Here is a 14322-nt window from a genome sequence, read left to right on the forward strand (position 1 = left end):
GCAGCAAGCCCTCATGTTGACTAGGAGGCAAAAGTTCAGGCTTCCTCAGGATGGTAACATTTGCCAATCCACTGGCAGTATCACAGATGGTGCTCCCAAGTGACATATCAGCACAGTCTTTGAGGCTCTGCACTCAACTTATATCATATAGATCACAGCACAGCAGCTATGACTGCCCAACCATCAATGGAAAACACAAACTAACTGACACTGTCTGTATTATCCATTACTTACAATAGTATGGTTCCTGTGAGGACTCTGTACTCTATTTATTCTCTTTTTAAATACATTTTAAAAAGCATGTATTTATTCCATAGATAAGCTATACCATTACTGTACAGAGTAGCATGAGCCTTTAGGTTTTGTTTTTCTGACAGGAAAGGGGGCATGAGAGAGTGGGAGAGACATGCAGCAAAGGACCACAGGTCAAATTCAAACCAGGGTCGGCCGCGTCGAGGACTGAGGCCTCGACCTCCACAAGGCCCCTGCGCCACCTGCATGCCCATGCAAATGGTATTAATGTCCTTTTTATATTTTATCAAAAATGACTTAACTAGGTAACAGTGGTGAATGATTTTAGAGGAAACCTCTTTAACGTTGTTTACTAGTAAATATTTATGGGGTAGACACCACGTTTTGTTCCAGCAAACTTCTGAAACCAGACCAGACCAAACTGAAATTAGTTAAGAAACTGAGATGCAGCTTGCTTGGAATAAAGTGCAAATATATATTTTTTTATTTTTAGAAGATTTCGGTTGAAAACACTGTCTACTTATATAAGTATCAGTTGGATCAGGTAGAGGTCTTGGGCCTTTGGAGAACAGAGAACCCTTTACATAACATTATAAGACCTAGTGGATCAGCATAAAAAACAATAACAAACTGATTGGGGCTTTAATGAATCTTAAAATGGCATAAAAAGTATTGATATTTAAATAGGTTGCTGTTTTTCATTAAAAAGTTGACTTGCCAGTGTGATATCATTCTTAAACCAGTTTTCAAAAAACAGAGAATTTTTCTTATAACATATATCTTTGTTAATTAAATGGAAGTACCAATTTAGAGAAAATTGTGTTTGAAAATCAGTGACCAGACCAAAAGGACTTGTCTATGGAAATTAGAGAGAGCGACAGGAATACAATCATTGTTATAATTACACACCAAAACTAACTTAAGAACATGTGGTGAGGAATAATATTCCACATTGAGGTAGGATTTTTAAGGCAATTTTTAATCTAGTCCACTTTGAATGTATTGTTAACTGTCATTAAGTCAAGAAAGTTAAGACCTCCTGTATCATAACTATTTATTAAAACAGTTTTTTTATATAACGAATTGTGTTTTTCCAAATAAAGTTGAATAGTGTGCGATCAAATTCATTCAAAATTCTTCTTCTTCTTTTCTATTATGGCAGATTGCAAGCAACTTTAAGGTGCATACCGCAGCCTACCGTACATGAGTGTGTAGCTTACAAAATCTTGACCATAGTTTTTTTTTTTATTCGGCTGTTTTTTTTTGTTTTTTTATATATATATCTAAACTTTATTAGAAAACACTTTATAATACAGAGAGTACACATTTCAGTGAACAATCGCCAGGGTTTGAGTTAAAAGTAATTCATAAATAAAAAATAACTAAATAAAAGTAAAAATAGCAATAGTAAATAGATGCATGTAACGGGATTACGTAAATATTTTAAATTTAGAGCATAAAGATAGAGTTTTAACAGCCTTTTTGTTAGTGGAGGAGGAAAATGTAGAAAAATAAGTTGCTGATACATGAGGGTTTAGTCATAATAATTTTACATTTGTGGATATAAAACTTGGCCAACAGTAGCAAAAGATTACATAAAACGAATGGGTCAGAAAGTTCTTTTTTTTTTATTTTGTGATTCCAAATAAAACATCTTTAAAATAAAGTTCAAAACTGTCATAAATATTGTCCAGAATAAAGCGACAGATACCTTGCCAAAAACACCTGGTTTGTTCACAGGACCAAAACAGGTGAGAAATGTTGCAGAAAGTACAAGTGGTATTAATGTCCTTTTTATACTTAAACAAAAATGACTTTACTGGAAAACAGCGGTGAATAATCTTAAAGGAAACATCTTCAACCTTGTTTACTAATAAATATTTATTGGGTAAAGACCATGTTTTGTTCCAGCATACTTCTGAAACCAGACCAGACTGAAATTACGTAAGGAACTGAGATGCAGCTTGCTTGGAATAAAGTACGAATATGTTTTCTATTTTTAGGAGATTTTTTTGCTGAAAACACAATTTCCCTATATAGGTGTCAGTTAGTTCAGTTGGAGGTCTTGGGCCTTTGCAGAACAGAGAAGTCTGACCTTTACAGAGATGTAAAAAAGAATTGGTTCCCAGCATTTGTATTTATTTAATACATTGTGGTGTTTTAAAAGTGACCATTATTTGACACGATTAATTTGCTCAGAACTGCTGCAATTGATCATAAAGCAGTTGTTTGGAAAAGAAGCTCGAGGCGGAGAAAGAGCTAGAGAATAGAACGATACAAATTTTAAAAAGTGTCTGGAAAAGAGGAATTCATGACATGGCTCCATCTATCTATCTATCTATCTATCTATCTATCTATCTATCTATCTATCTATCTATATAGATATACATCTATATATATCTAAATATAGATATATATGCAAACTTCAGTCATGGAACTGTGCTTACAGCTCCTTATTTCATGTGAACTAATAACTTGTGTACATGTTACTTGTTGATGGCATTAAAATTATTTCTATTAGCATTAAATTAGAGTTCCTCATTCCTATATAAACCCTGTGAACGTTTAATTTAATATGACATATAAAAAAAAAATCCCCAACATTTAATTTGACAAACCGGGTCTTCTGTACATTCTTTTTCCTGTTTGGTGTGATTGCAATTGCGGGTCTTGATCTGGACTGACTGGAGCGGAGCAAAAAAAAGAGCTCAGTTCCGTATTTTGATGGTGAAGGACGGAGAAGACGTACGTGGACAGAGACGTGCGGAGGATGTGGAACAGATCTCATTGATTTACATGACAGACAAGTAGGCCTACTCCGCACAACGTACGTGAGCGGAGTGGAGCGCTGACGGAGTATGTGGAATCTGGGGGTAAAGAAAGACAAATACAGACAGTGCAATGAAAATCCGGACTGTCCGCCCTAAAGCTGGACATCTGGCCACCCTACTTCCAACTCCTGTTCTTTCCCACTCGCCACACCGACACAATTCTCCACAACAACTGATTTTTTCTGCTACGTTCGGCTACGCTGCTTCGCTTCTTCTTCTTCTTGTTTTCTACTGGTGGTTGGCTTTGGTCGCAGTACCGCCACCTTCTGCTCGGGAGTGTAAACGCTTCGCCTATGAGAAAAAGGAGCCGCGCATGAACCGAACGAAACACACGCAAATCGAACCGAGACAGTCGAACCGAACGGTTCGGACGGTTTTCATAAACCATTCCATCACTAATATAAATATATATATATATATATATATATATATATATATATAAATATATAAATATATATATATATATATATATATATTAGTGCTGTCAAAATTATCGCGTTATTATCGCGTTAACGCGAGGCCATTTTAACGGCGATAATTTTTTTAACCTGAGATTAACGCTATGTGGTTTTATGGTACAATTTTCCAAGTACATCCCGCTGCAGCCTGCGGGAAGGCGGGGCTATTTTCCCCCAGTCTATGCATTTTCCATAGGCTTCCAGAGCGGAGCTCCTCAAGGGAAAAAGACGCTCATACACTGGGTGACGCTAGTGCCTTTTCTTTAAGCCCCGCCACCTTCTGCTCGGGAGTGTAAACGCTTCGCCTATGAGAAAAAGGAGCAGCGCATGAACCGAACGAAACACACGCAAATCGAACCGAGACAGTCGAACCGAACGGTTCGGACGGTTTTCATAAACCGTTCCATCACTAATATAAATATATATATATATATATATATATATATATATATATATATATATATATATATATATATATATATATATATATATATACACTATATTGCCAAAAGTATTTGCTCACCTGCCTTGACTCACATATGAACTTAAGTGACATCCCGTTCCTAATCCATAGGGTTCAATATGACGTCGGTCCACCCTTTGCAGCTAGAACAGCTTCAACTCTTCTGGGAAGGCTGTCCACAAGGTTTAGGAGTGTGTTTATGGGAATTTTTGACCATTCTTCCAGAAGCGCATTTGTGAGGTCGCACACTGATGTTGGACGAGAAGGCCTGGCTCTCAGTCTCCGCTCTAATTCATCCCAAAGGTGTTCTATCGGGTTGAGGTCAGGACTCTGTGCAGGCCAGTCAAGTTCATCCACACCAGACTCTGTCATCCATGTCTTTATGGACCTTGCTTTGTGCACTGGTGCACAGTCATGTTGGAAGAGGAAGGGGCCAGCTCCAAACTGTTCCCACAAAGTTGGGAGCATGGAATTGTCCAAAATGTCTTGGTATGCTGAAGCATTCAGAGTTCCTTTCACTGGAACTAAGGGGCCAAGCCCAGCTCCTGAAAAACAACCTCACACCATAATCCCCCCTCCACCAAACTTTACACTTGGCACAATGCAGTCAGACAAGTACCGTTCTCCTGGCAACCGCCAAACCCAGACCCGTCCATCAGATTGCCAGATGGAGAAGCGCGATTCGTCACTCCAGAGAACGCGTCTCCACTGCTCTAGAGTCCAGTGGCGGCGTGCTTTACACCACCGCATCCGACGCTTTGCATTGCACTTGGTGATGTATGGCTTGGATGCAGCTGCTCGACCATGGAAACCCATTCCATGAAGCTCTCTGCGCACTGTTCTTGAGCTAATCTGAAGGCCACATGAAGTTTGGAGGTCTGTAGTGATTGACTCTGCAGAAAGTTGGCGACCTCTTCGCACTATGCGCGTCAGCATCCGCTGACCCCGCTCCGTCAGTTTACGTGGCCTACCTCTTCGTGGCTGAGTTGCTGTCGTTCCCAAACACTTCCATTTTCTTATAATACAGCTGACAGTTGACTGTGGAATATTTAGGAGCGAGGAAATTTCACGACTGGATTTGTTGCACAGGTGGCATCCTATCACAGTTCCACGCTGGAATTCACTGAGCTCCTGAGAGCGACCCATTCTTTCACAAATGTTTGTAAAAACAGTCTGCATGCCTAGGTGCTTGAATTTATACACCTGTGGCCATGGAAGTGATTGGAACACCTGATTCCAATAATTTGGATGGGTGAGCAAATACTTTTGGCAATATAGTGTATATACATATATATATATATATATATATATATATATATATATATATATATATATATATATATATATATATATATATATATATATATATATATATATATATATATATATATATATATATATATACATATATTACCTCAACTGTGATGAACCTAACTCATTGCATTAATGGATTTAAACTGAAGACTAAACGTTCTGCTTTTTCAATGTGGACACAACAACGGTTATTTTCTGTGGAACAGAGTCTTTTAAAAGCTGAATAGTTATTTCATCTGTGTTGAATTAAATTGATCTCACTTATTGAAGTAAAAGCTTTGGTCTTAAAGGGGAACAGGGTTTTTTTTTTGTTTTTTTTTTTACATTGGCCCCTTGATTTGACATTATTACATCATGTTTTACTCATCCATGAGTTTTGTGTCATTTGGAGCTGTTCTGAAGATATTAGGTTTTGTTATATCCAAGTAACATCTTCCTATGGGCAACGACTGTAAGGCACAAACTAAACTGCTCATAATTTATTCTTTGTGGTACGCCCATTGTTCCTTGTTCTTCTGGGTGGCTAATTGGTCTGTCTCTGCCTAGGAATGTGCTTATATAAAAAGACAAGGATAAACATGTCCTTAATGTGTTCAAAGTTCTCAGATCCTCCTTCTGTTGTGAGCTCCAGACAGTTGATGTCATGAAGGGAAAACAGTTGTTCTGAAATGTTTATCTGGATAGATTTATGTCTTTGGTGAATATAAGTTGTGAATATAACTCACCTTGGGTTTGTGCAAACTGCTAAATGGGACAATTGTAGCTTCATATATAGTGCTTTTCGTTGGGTGAAATAATGTTTCTCCCATACTGAAGTCATACTGTTTGTCATTTTCTAAATCGAAATGTTTAATGACATGAAAAGGCGAGACAAGACAAAATACAATTATTCTTTAAGTTGTTCTTTCTTTCACATAGTAAACTTTGCAATATAAATGAGTCTGTTGGTGAATGGACAATATAAATAGGCTATGCCTTGCCTTGTTGGAAAAGCATGGTTATGACCTGTTCTCAGCTCAGGAACTAGGACCTGTATGATATCTGGTTGTTCAATAGGTTTGACTAAATAAAAGATTTAGATATGAATTATCAAGTTATTCCTGCAAAAAGTTCTGATGTTGCAGGGGCAGGTAATGAGTGCTTGGAGCATGCTCTTGTTCTGATGCCAGTTTGTTTCAGCCTTCATCCAGTCTCATGTAGAAGGGCTGGTCATATCATAGGCTATTTGCATTACAATAGGGACATTTAGGAAGGTAGAGTGAATACACAAACAAACTTGAAGAGGGGAGGGGGGCTTGCAGGAAAACTGAAATTCTCTGGGACTTCTAGTGTTAAATAACATTATAACAACTTGTGGATAAGCATCAAAAACTGTTTAGAAATCTTAAAATGGCATAAAAATTCTTGATAATTAAAGAGGTTGATTTTTTCATTCCAGAAAAACAGAGATTTTTTTCTTATAACATATATCTTTATCGTTATTCCAAGGAAAGTACCTATTAGGATTTAATGAGGCTGTTCCTGCTCCACCCACAGTCCTCTCTTACGTGTCGGACTGACGTTACGACGTCACTTCCGCTCCCCAGTCTAAACGGTTAGATTAGCTTAGCAGTGGATCTCATCCGACTGGACCCCAAGGCCGTTTAGTGAATTTTTCACGTTTTTACTTTAATGTTAAAGTGATTCGTCTACGTTTAAAGGCCCTAGAAGCGGAATTAAAAGTGACCGGAAGTGGGGCCAACATTGTTATTTCTTTCGAGCGTCAAGCTAACAGGCTAACACGCGGCCAAATAAAGGTTTACGAATTTGCTCCTTTAGCTTACATCAGACCACAAAACCAAGTGAAACCCGAGTCCTCGGCAGGTCTTGCCTGTCCTTGCTCACACAGTCTCATGCCCCCAGCTGGGACTGGATATAGTTTGCTGGAGGAGTGAAGGGACATCCTGCGAGACTCAAGTTAAACATGGAGGATGAGGAGGTAGCTGAGAGCTGGGAAGAAGCAGCGGAGAGTGGGGTGAGTTGGACAGTTTACACTGGAAAATGCTAATATTACTTTTACCATCAAGTAATCACCTGGCAGAAATGAGTGGACTTTATTAAATTTTTTTGGATTAATAATCGCCCCTTCTGGCCTTATTTATCTATGGTTTGGGGTCATGGTTTACATTCTCCTAAGTGAAATCCTCATAATTGAAAGAGTGTTTCCAACGTTGTGTATATACATATATTTTTTTTATAGATGGGACATTTTTCAACATTATATCACTGTGCAAGTGGGGAACCCAATATATGAAAAACCAAATTTTAGCAAAATTGTTACATCCATACATTGTGGAAATAACAGGAAGTGAAACTAACATTGGAGTCGATCATAATGCTTTATTTATGGTTTCATTTTTACAAACATAGAAATGTTGGAGACTTTAAATACGGTTTATATCCCCACACTATCCCCAAATGGTGTGCACTGAATTTTGTTCCGTTGCTGATCGCAAAAAAACTTGTTTATATGGAACTTTAGAGGAAAAGTAAAAAATTCAATAGAAACTCGCAAAAATGCAAGACGAATCTTAAAACATATGTGTGTGTGTATATATATATATATATATATATATATATATATATATATTATTTTTTTTTAGAATAACTTGTTTTCTTCTTTAATTACATTTTTTCCATATTCTATTTTTTAAATAAAAAATGTTAACGTTTTATATTTTAAATTTCTGTCTTTCAGATTGATATTTATGAATTGCATGTTACACTATCACATTTTCTTCTTTAATTTCAGTGCAAACGCTTATACGTAATACTTAATCTGAAAAACAGAAACATTGATAAAATTTTAATAAATTTGAAAAATTAAAGTCTGTAAAAACAGAAAATTAGAAAACTTGGAATTTTTTTTTTTTAAATAATTCAAAAATAATTTACATCTGAGAAAACTTGAGTTACTCTTATATCCTTTATATTATCAACATTCTATTTCTGGATTGCATTTTTAAAAAAAAATGTATTACCCCTTTGCAAACCATGTTCTATACTTGGAACAATATTGGAACAGATTTTATTGTGTGATTAACCAATTATTCAAATAATTGTCAACTAATTCAGTTATTGATTAATCGTTATCTGGAGTGTAGAGACTCTAAAACATGCCTTTAGGTGACAGAGCTACCCAATTTGAGCAGTAATTATACAAAGATTGTGAAAAATGTATAAATATTTTGCAATGTATAAATATTTTTGTAGGATAAAAAAAAAAGAAAAACTTTTTCACCTCTCAATATGCTCTATCCAGAACTCATCAGTGGGAAAGTTTTAGTTTAATTTGGTTTAATTCTGTACAAAATCTTCCTTTAAGGAACCTTTTGCCTATCCGATTAGTTATCAATTAATCGAAAAAATAATTGAAAGATTGATCGATTTGCAAAATAATTGTTAGCTGCAGCCCTAATCCAAACCAATCCAATATCTGAGCTGAGCGTATCTGTTGATACTGGTCGATGAATAAACCATATACCTGACCATGTGTATAAAGTTATCCGGCGTAACATAAACATAATTTAAAAAAAAGTAAGAAATGAACATGGATAACAATCATCACTAGCTGCGGTGTGTTCTCTGCCTCACAAAAATAGAACTGACTAGATCTCTATAGCTGTATTGTGTGTGATATCAATAAAAAATTAAATGACTGGATAAGAATGCCTGTTTGGTGTCAATCATCAGTCCATCTAATAAGTTAATATCGAAGCTGATGTCTGAGGTATCAGATCGGTGCATCTCAAGTTAAAAAAAATATAAATGGTATGATCTCCTGACTTATGTTGTCATATTTCTTTGATCATTTAGGTATTTGGATCATTTGCATGATCACTAACTGATTTTTATTTCTCATTAGGAAATTGAGAGAAGACTTGAGGCAAAACTAAAGATAAATCAGGAAGCAAAGTAAGTGACCATCTCCATGAAGTGGCAAAATTAAAGAACACAAAAACGCTGACATGGCTTTATTTTTTCAGGAAGACCAATTTAAAGTCTGCTAGCTCCCCTGTGAGAACAGCAATTGTAGTCCAAGATGACTCCTTGCCTGCGGCTCCTCCACCTCAGATTCGAATTTTAAAGCGTCCTTCCAATAATGGGAGCACGGGGAACTCTACATCCTCATCTCGTCCCTCACAGCAGATGAAGTCTTTGGCGCAACGGGAGGCAGAGTATGCAGAGGCCCGGAGGAGAATTTTGGGTAGTGCTTCCTCAGAGGAAACGCCTCAGGACAATCCAAGCCAGGACCGGTATTACATTATATTTGTAGCTGTAAACATATGTTTACATTTCAAGATTTAGAAACTGAATTAACAAAAATAAATAGAAGCTCATTTATGTATTTTCTGACACAGAGTGATATATCTCACACTTTTAATACTTTTGTGTGTTTGCATTAGAACTAATGAAAATCTCAATATATGTTTGACTGAAAATGAATTTGTTTTGATCGATTACGCTTTTTTTTCTAATATAACACATTTTGAACTACTGATAAGTGTTTGGTCAGCTCTACCTTTACATTAATGAAAGGTATTGGAAGCCTGGGATGCTCTCTTTACTGCCTGCAGTCTGTCTACATCAGCTGCATTTTCATTACAAATGTGCGTGAAATTGGTGTCGATATTCTGCTGATTTCAGAATTGCAAAGTTTCATGATTGCAATATTTCCAATAGATAACAAATACAATTAAAATAACTTGTTAATACCTTTGTTTGCGCGATAATTCTTAAAAACATATCAGCTCTGATCCTCCAACTACTTCTGGTTGTCTGAAGGGCGGGTTATACTCCCGCAGCCGTGTGTCGCAGTGAGCTTGCCGCAGATATTTTTGATTTATGCCCAATTTTGAAGCATGGTCCGCGCTATGTTATTCCACAACGCAAGAGGGACAATCACAAACTGAATGTGGGTCTAGATATGGCCGAGGCAGTAAGGAAGTGGAAAAACGCAAGGGGCAAGTTTGTGCAACAATGAGGGACATGAGGGTGAAAAAAGCGGGAATCCATGTGGAAAAAGGGTCCCAGCGTTCTCACACACCTCGCTCTTCTAGCTGGTCCATCTTCACGAATCGTTTTCCACAATTGCGGTCATAAAAACAAAACAAGCTGGTACGGTACCAAACAGGAAATACCCATAGTGTAGAGCGGATGTAGATTTGACCAATCGGTGGCCTCCTGTCTGCGGCACTGTCTGCATATCTGTGTTAACCGTGACACACGCAGACGACCTGGTTTGTGAGTATAAATCAGCCTTTAGTTGTTTTACAAGGCAAAAAAGTCCAGTTGCAGATCACATGACTTGTTTGAAGGGGAAAGGCGTTTCCATCACAGTTATAAAAAAATATAACAATTTTGGTACGAGTGAAAAACCACCTCATTGAATAATAGAAACCTCAGAGAAAACGAGTTTCAATTTCGTAATTGCAGTGTGTCCATTTAGCAAATCAATTTTTGAAATTACATTTTGTGCAGTTTGATGGTTAGCTATTGTTTGCCCTCCTTTCTCACCTATTTCTCTTACATATAGGGTTCAGGACAGGGAAGTTTTCTGGCCATTCAATCTCAGTAACACCATGGTTGAGAAACTTCCTCCAGAATCTTGCACTCTGACTTTCAAGTTAAATGCCAATTTAAATTTTTTTCTTGAATGGAGGATTTTTTGCCCACATGAGATGCTTCCCATCTCTATAGTTCAGAATTTAACACGTCGTGTGGTACTATTAGCCTGTGAAAGGAGGCTCTGACACGAGTTGTTAATGTTCTTAATTTCTCCCAGTCCTTTCAGGGTTATGGCAATGGTATCCTCTTGAATTGTTTTTCTTCCACTCAACTTTCCAATAATAATCTTAGTTACAGTACACCTAGAAGCTCCAGCTTCTACAGCAGGGAACAATTGTGACCTTACACTGCATGTTGAGAATTTGAGTATCTTTGAAGTCAGCGTTGTTTATGCTTTAAAATATCTTTTTTAATCAATGTTATGCAACATGAAAAACAGAATTTTAGATTTTTATTACCTGTACCACAAATATCAGAAGAAACTGATTTGATTGAAATATATCACTCTGTGAAATGATTTCAAGACTTTCTCCGTTTGATGCATTGGTAGAGTTAAATAGTTGAATTGCTAAAGAACCACTAAGTGTCTTTCTTGTCATGTCAACAGGGCGCCACGTATGAATGTGCAGCAACCATTAGAAGCAGTTCGCCCAAACAATCAGGTGATCCGTCAGCCCACTGGTCCCGATGGCACCTCCGGCTTCCGGCTCTGCAGATAAACTGAAGCTACCTGCTGCAAGGAAACCGCTGCTTCTTGGAGAGTTTGGGCGAAATGACGGGGTGTTCTGCGTGACTTCTTAAGAGCAGAGTGTTGAGATGACATTCAATTTGACTAAAATTAGGAGTTAAATCTACTTGTCCACCATCTCTTCTCTGCACACTTTGATTTGATCTTTGCCTTTTGCCTTGTCCTTTCCCTCTGTGGACCTGGCAAGGTGACTGGCAGAGGTCAAGGATGTTAAAGCCCTTTGTTCCTCATTTGGAACAGGCTTTAATCACACACCCCAACACACTGTGATACTCTGGGCTGTCCGGTTTTAAATCTGGGAAGTGTTTGTCACTTCAGGGAGAATAAGGAGAACTGGTTGGTTGATCTGGGGGGTGGGGGGTGCAAGGTATGCAAGCAGATGAGTAATTTTCTCCCAGGTAAAAAACGGGTCAATGCTGGGTATGGGACAGGAGGAGGCCTAGAAGAGCTGAGAGGAAATATATAAAGTACACAGTGCCAAGAACTGACAGTTAAGCTGATTGAGGGCAAGGTGGAAGAAGGTTGTGCAGCTCGGACCTATTCAGTGAAAGCTCACAGTGCCCAAAAATGTGTCTTAGCGCTGCAGACAGTGGGTCAGAGCAAAACTTTGCACAGTGCGTGGGTTGGTCCAATAGGAAGGCAAACCTCTGGCCCGAAACGGTGATCTGAACGACAAGAGTCACCTGATCTGTTTCTACAAGCAATAACAATGAAATCACTTCCTGGTTTTTGTTTGTGAGTTCTGTTTTAAACATTGTTTCTACATGTTTTGTGACATTTTTTTTTAAATCAGGAGATTTGTAGGCTGTTTAGAAAATAGGTTTGCAATAGAAATATATTTTGGATGTGGTTAATTTGATCGGTTTTGCAGAAGCTAATTTAGGAATCAAGAGTTTTTGTCTCATGTGTCTCATCAGCAGAAAGTGTTGGAGCTGAAGCACAATGTCTGACTGTGAAGATGATCCATAAATGGCAGCATTAAGCCCAGAGGGATGCCATGTTGAAATTTGTCAAATATCATAGATCGTACCTTTTATTCTGCTCTCTGTGGAACGAAGCCAAATTTATCTTCCTGGTTTTGACAGATGTCTTCCGGGCTAGTTTTTTTTTTTTTTTTTTTCATACATAAGAGTTTTATCATATTAACTTGCTTTCAAAGATAAGTAAAAAATATGATTAAAATAAAGAGGTTGCAAGTACTGACAGCTGGTATCAAAAAGTCCAAGTAGGTTTGAATTGGGACTGGTCCTGTTGCTCCTTGGCAGTTTGGCCCAATGGAGACACTTCTTACCCATCATGCATTATCCACCAGGGAAGTATGCACTTTGAAAACTACATGAAGTTCCTCTTAAATTATGCTTAATAAGTACTTCAATATGTGACTGCAAGAGAATAGTTCCTAATCTAATTTCATTGGAATCAGCCTGAATATTGATTAGCACCATAATTAGCAGAAGCAATGTTTAATACAAAGGATTAAAAAAATATTTAAGATTTTAACGTTTTCTGTGTATCAAATTATTTATGCAAACAAAAATAAATGATACACGATATTTAAAGTAAAGGGGCAGTGACTGACCAAGGGACAAACAGATCTGGATTTTTTAGAAAAGGACTTTATGCCTTAACTTTACCCTGCCTGACCACATTCACTCACTACTGGCTATTTTGGCTTAACTTTGAAGCGGTTTTAGTGCTTGTGATACATTTTGCCATCTGCCCACTACTGGAGTTTTTACTTTTTAGAAAATTCCTCTCTGCACTCAGTGACGTTTTTCTTGCCGAACAGATACCCTAAATACACTTTTAGACGTATTGATGTGATGCCCCTCTTTTCTGGAATTTGGCTGCACTTTATCCACCCCGCTGTCTAAAGGTGCTGCATTTAAGGTTCAGGTCTTAATAAAGCTTTGAGTTTATTTACTCTGCTGCAAGCAACTAGAATTGGGACCTATCACTTTAAGCATCCAAGATAAACCCTTCTGTTGGGTTTTGGATCAGATCATACTCTAACAAAGGTGTATGTTATCAGTCTGTCTTTGTGATGAATTCAAACTGACACCAATTTTGCATTATTGATCAACCAATTATGCTTTATTGTAGATGTTCAAAGACAGTCATCTAGTTTGAAGCCCATTTGATGTCATCGTTTTAAAACTTGAATCGTAATGAAATTCAAAAACCCTTTAATAAACATTTAAAGATACATTCTTGGGTATTTTATTTATTTTCTGTGTAAAGTGATCATTAGCAATTTTATATGTATACACTCTGATGTATTCACCTCGGGTTTGCTGATAGATTGTTTATGTCAGAGTTCAGTGTCTCCCTCCATTTGAACATTAATCCAAAAATATACCAGCAACCTTTATGTAGGGAAGAAAATTCCACTAAAATATCAAATTGGTTTTAATATGGTTGCTGGAGGTAACAATCACTACTCGCCAACAGGACAGCATCTATTTTTTTTATTAAAATTTTATCAACATCTCTTCATGATGCCATGCAATGAAAAAAGTTAGATTTTTAAATGATATATTAAAGTCGGAAAGAATGAAGATGCAAATGCAGTTTGATATTGAACTAGGCAGCCAAGATCATCTACATTATTTACATTATTCAATGTAAATAATGTATGCCACAGGCTGA

General features: G+C 37.2%; 1 protein-coding gene across 1 annotated transcript; it reads left to right on the top strand.

Annotated features, from left to right (window-relative positions):
• Positions 1-6872: 6872 nt before the first annotated feature.
• On the top strand, positions 6873-13879 carry LOC119780039 (SUZ domain-containing protein 1-like). Its single transcript, XM_038279921.1, has 4 exons — positions 6873-7332; positions 9223-9272; positions 9344-9613; positions 11533-13879. Exons 1-4 carry the CDS (start codon positions 7282-7284, stop codon positions 11642-11644), a joined length of 483 nt encoding a protein of 160 aa, XP_038135849.1. The 5' UTR covers positions 6873-7281; the 3' UTR covers positions 11645-13879.
• The last annotated feature ends 443 nt before the right edge of the window (positions 13880-14322 follow it).

The sequence above is a fragment of the Cyprinodon tularosa genome, unplaced genomic scaffold (genome assembly GCF_016077235.1).
Source record: "Cyprinodon tularosa strain WSP-4 unplaced genomic scaffold, ASM1607723v1 ctg154, whole genome shotgun sequence".
Lineage (NCBI taxonomy): Eukaryota > Metazoa > Chordata > Actinopteri > Cyprinodontiformes > Cyprinodontidae > Cyprinodon > Cyprinodon tularosa.

Bases quoted from the DNA above. Each gene is read 5' to 3' on its own strand.
- LOC119780039 (XM_038279921.1), top strand. From the start codon at position 7,282: ATGGAGGATGAGGAGGTAGCTGAGAGCTGGGAAGAAGCAGCGGAGAGT. The intron at 9,273-9,343 runs GTAAGTGACCAT...TTATTTTTTCAG, and splicing joins AAGATAAATCAGGAAGCAAA to GAAGACCAATTTAAAGTCTG. The intron at 9,614-11,532 runs GTATTACATTAT...TCATGTCAACAG, and splicing joins GACAATCCAAGCCAGGACCG to GGCGCCACGTATGAATGTGC.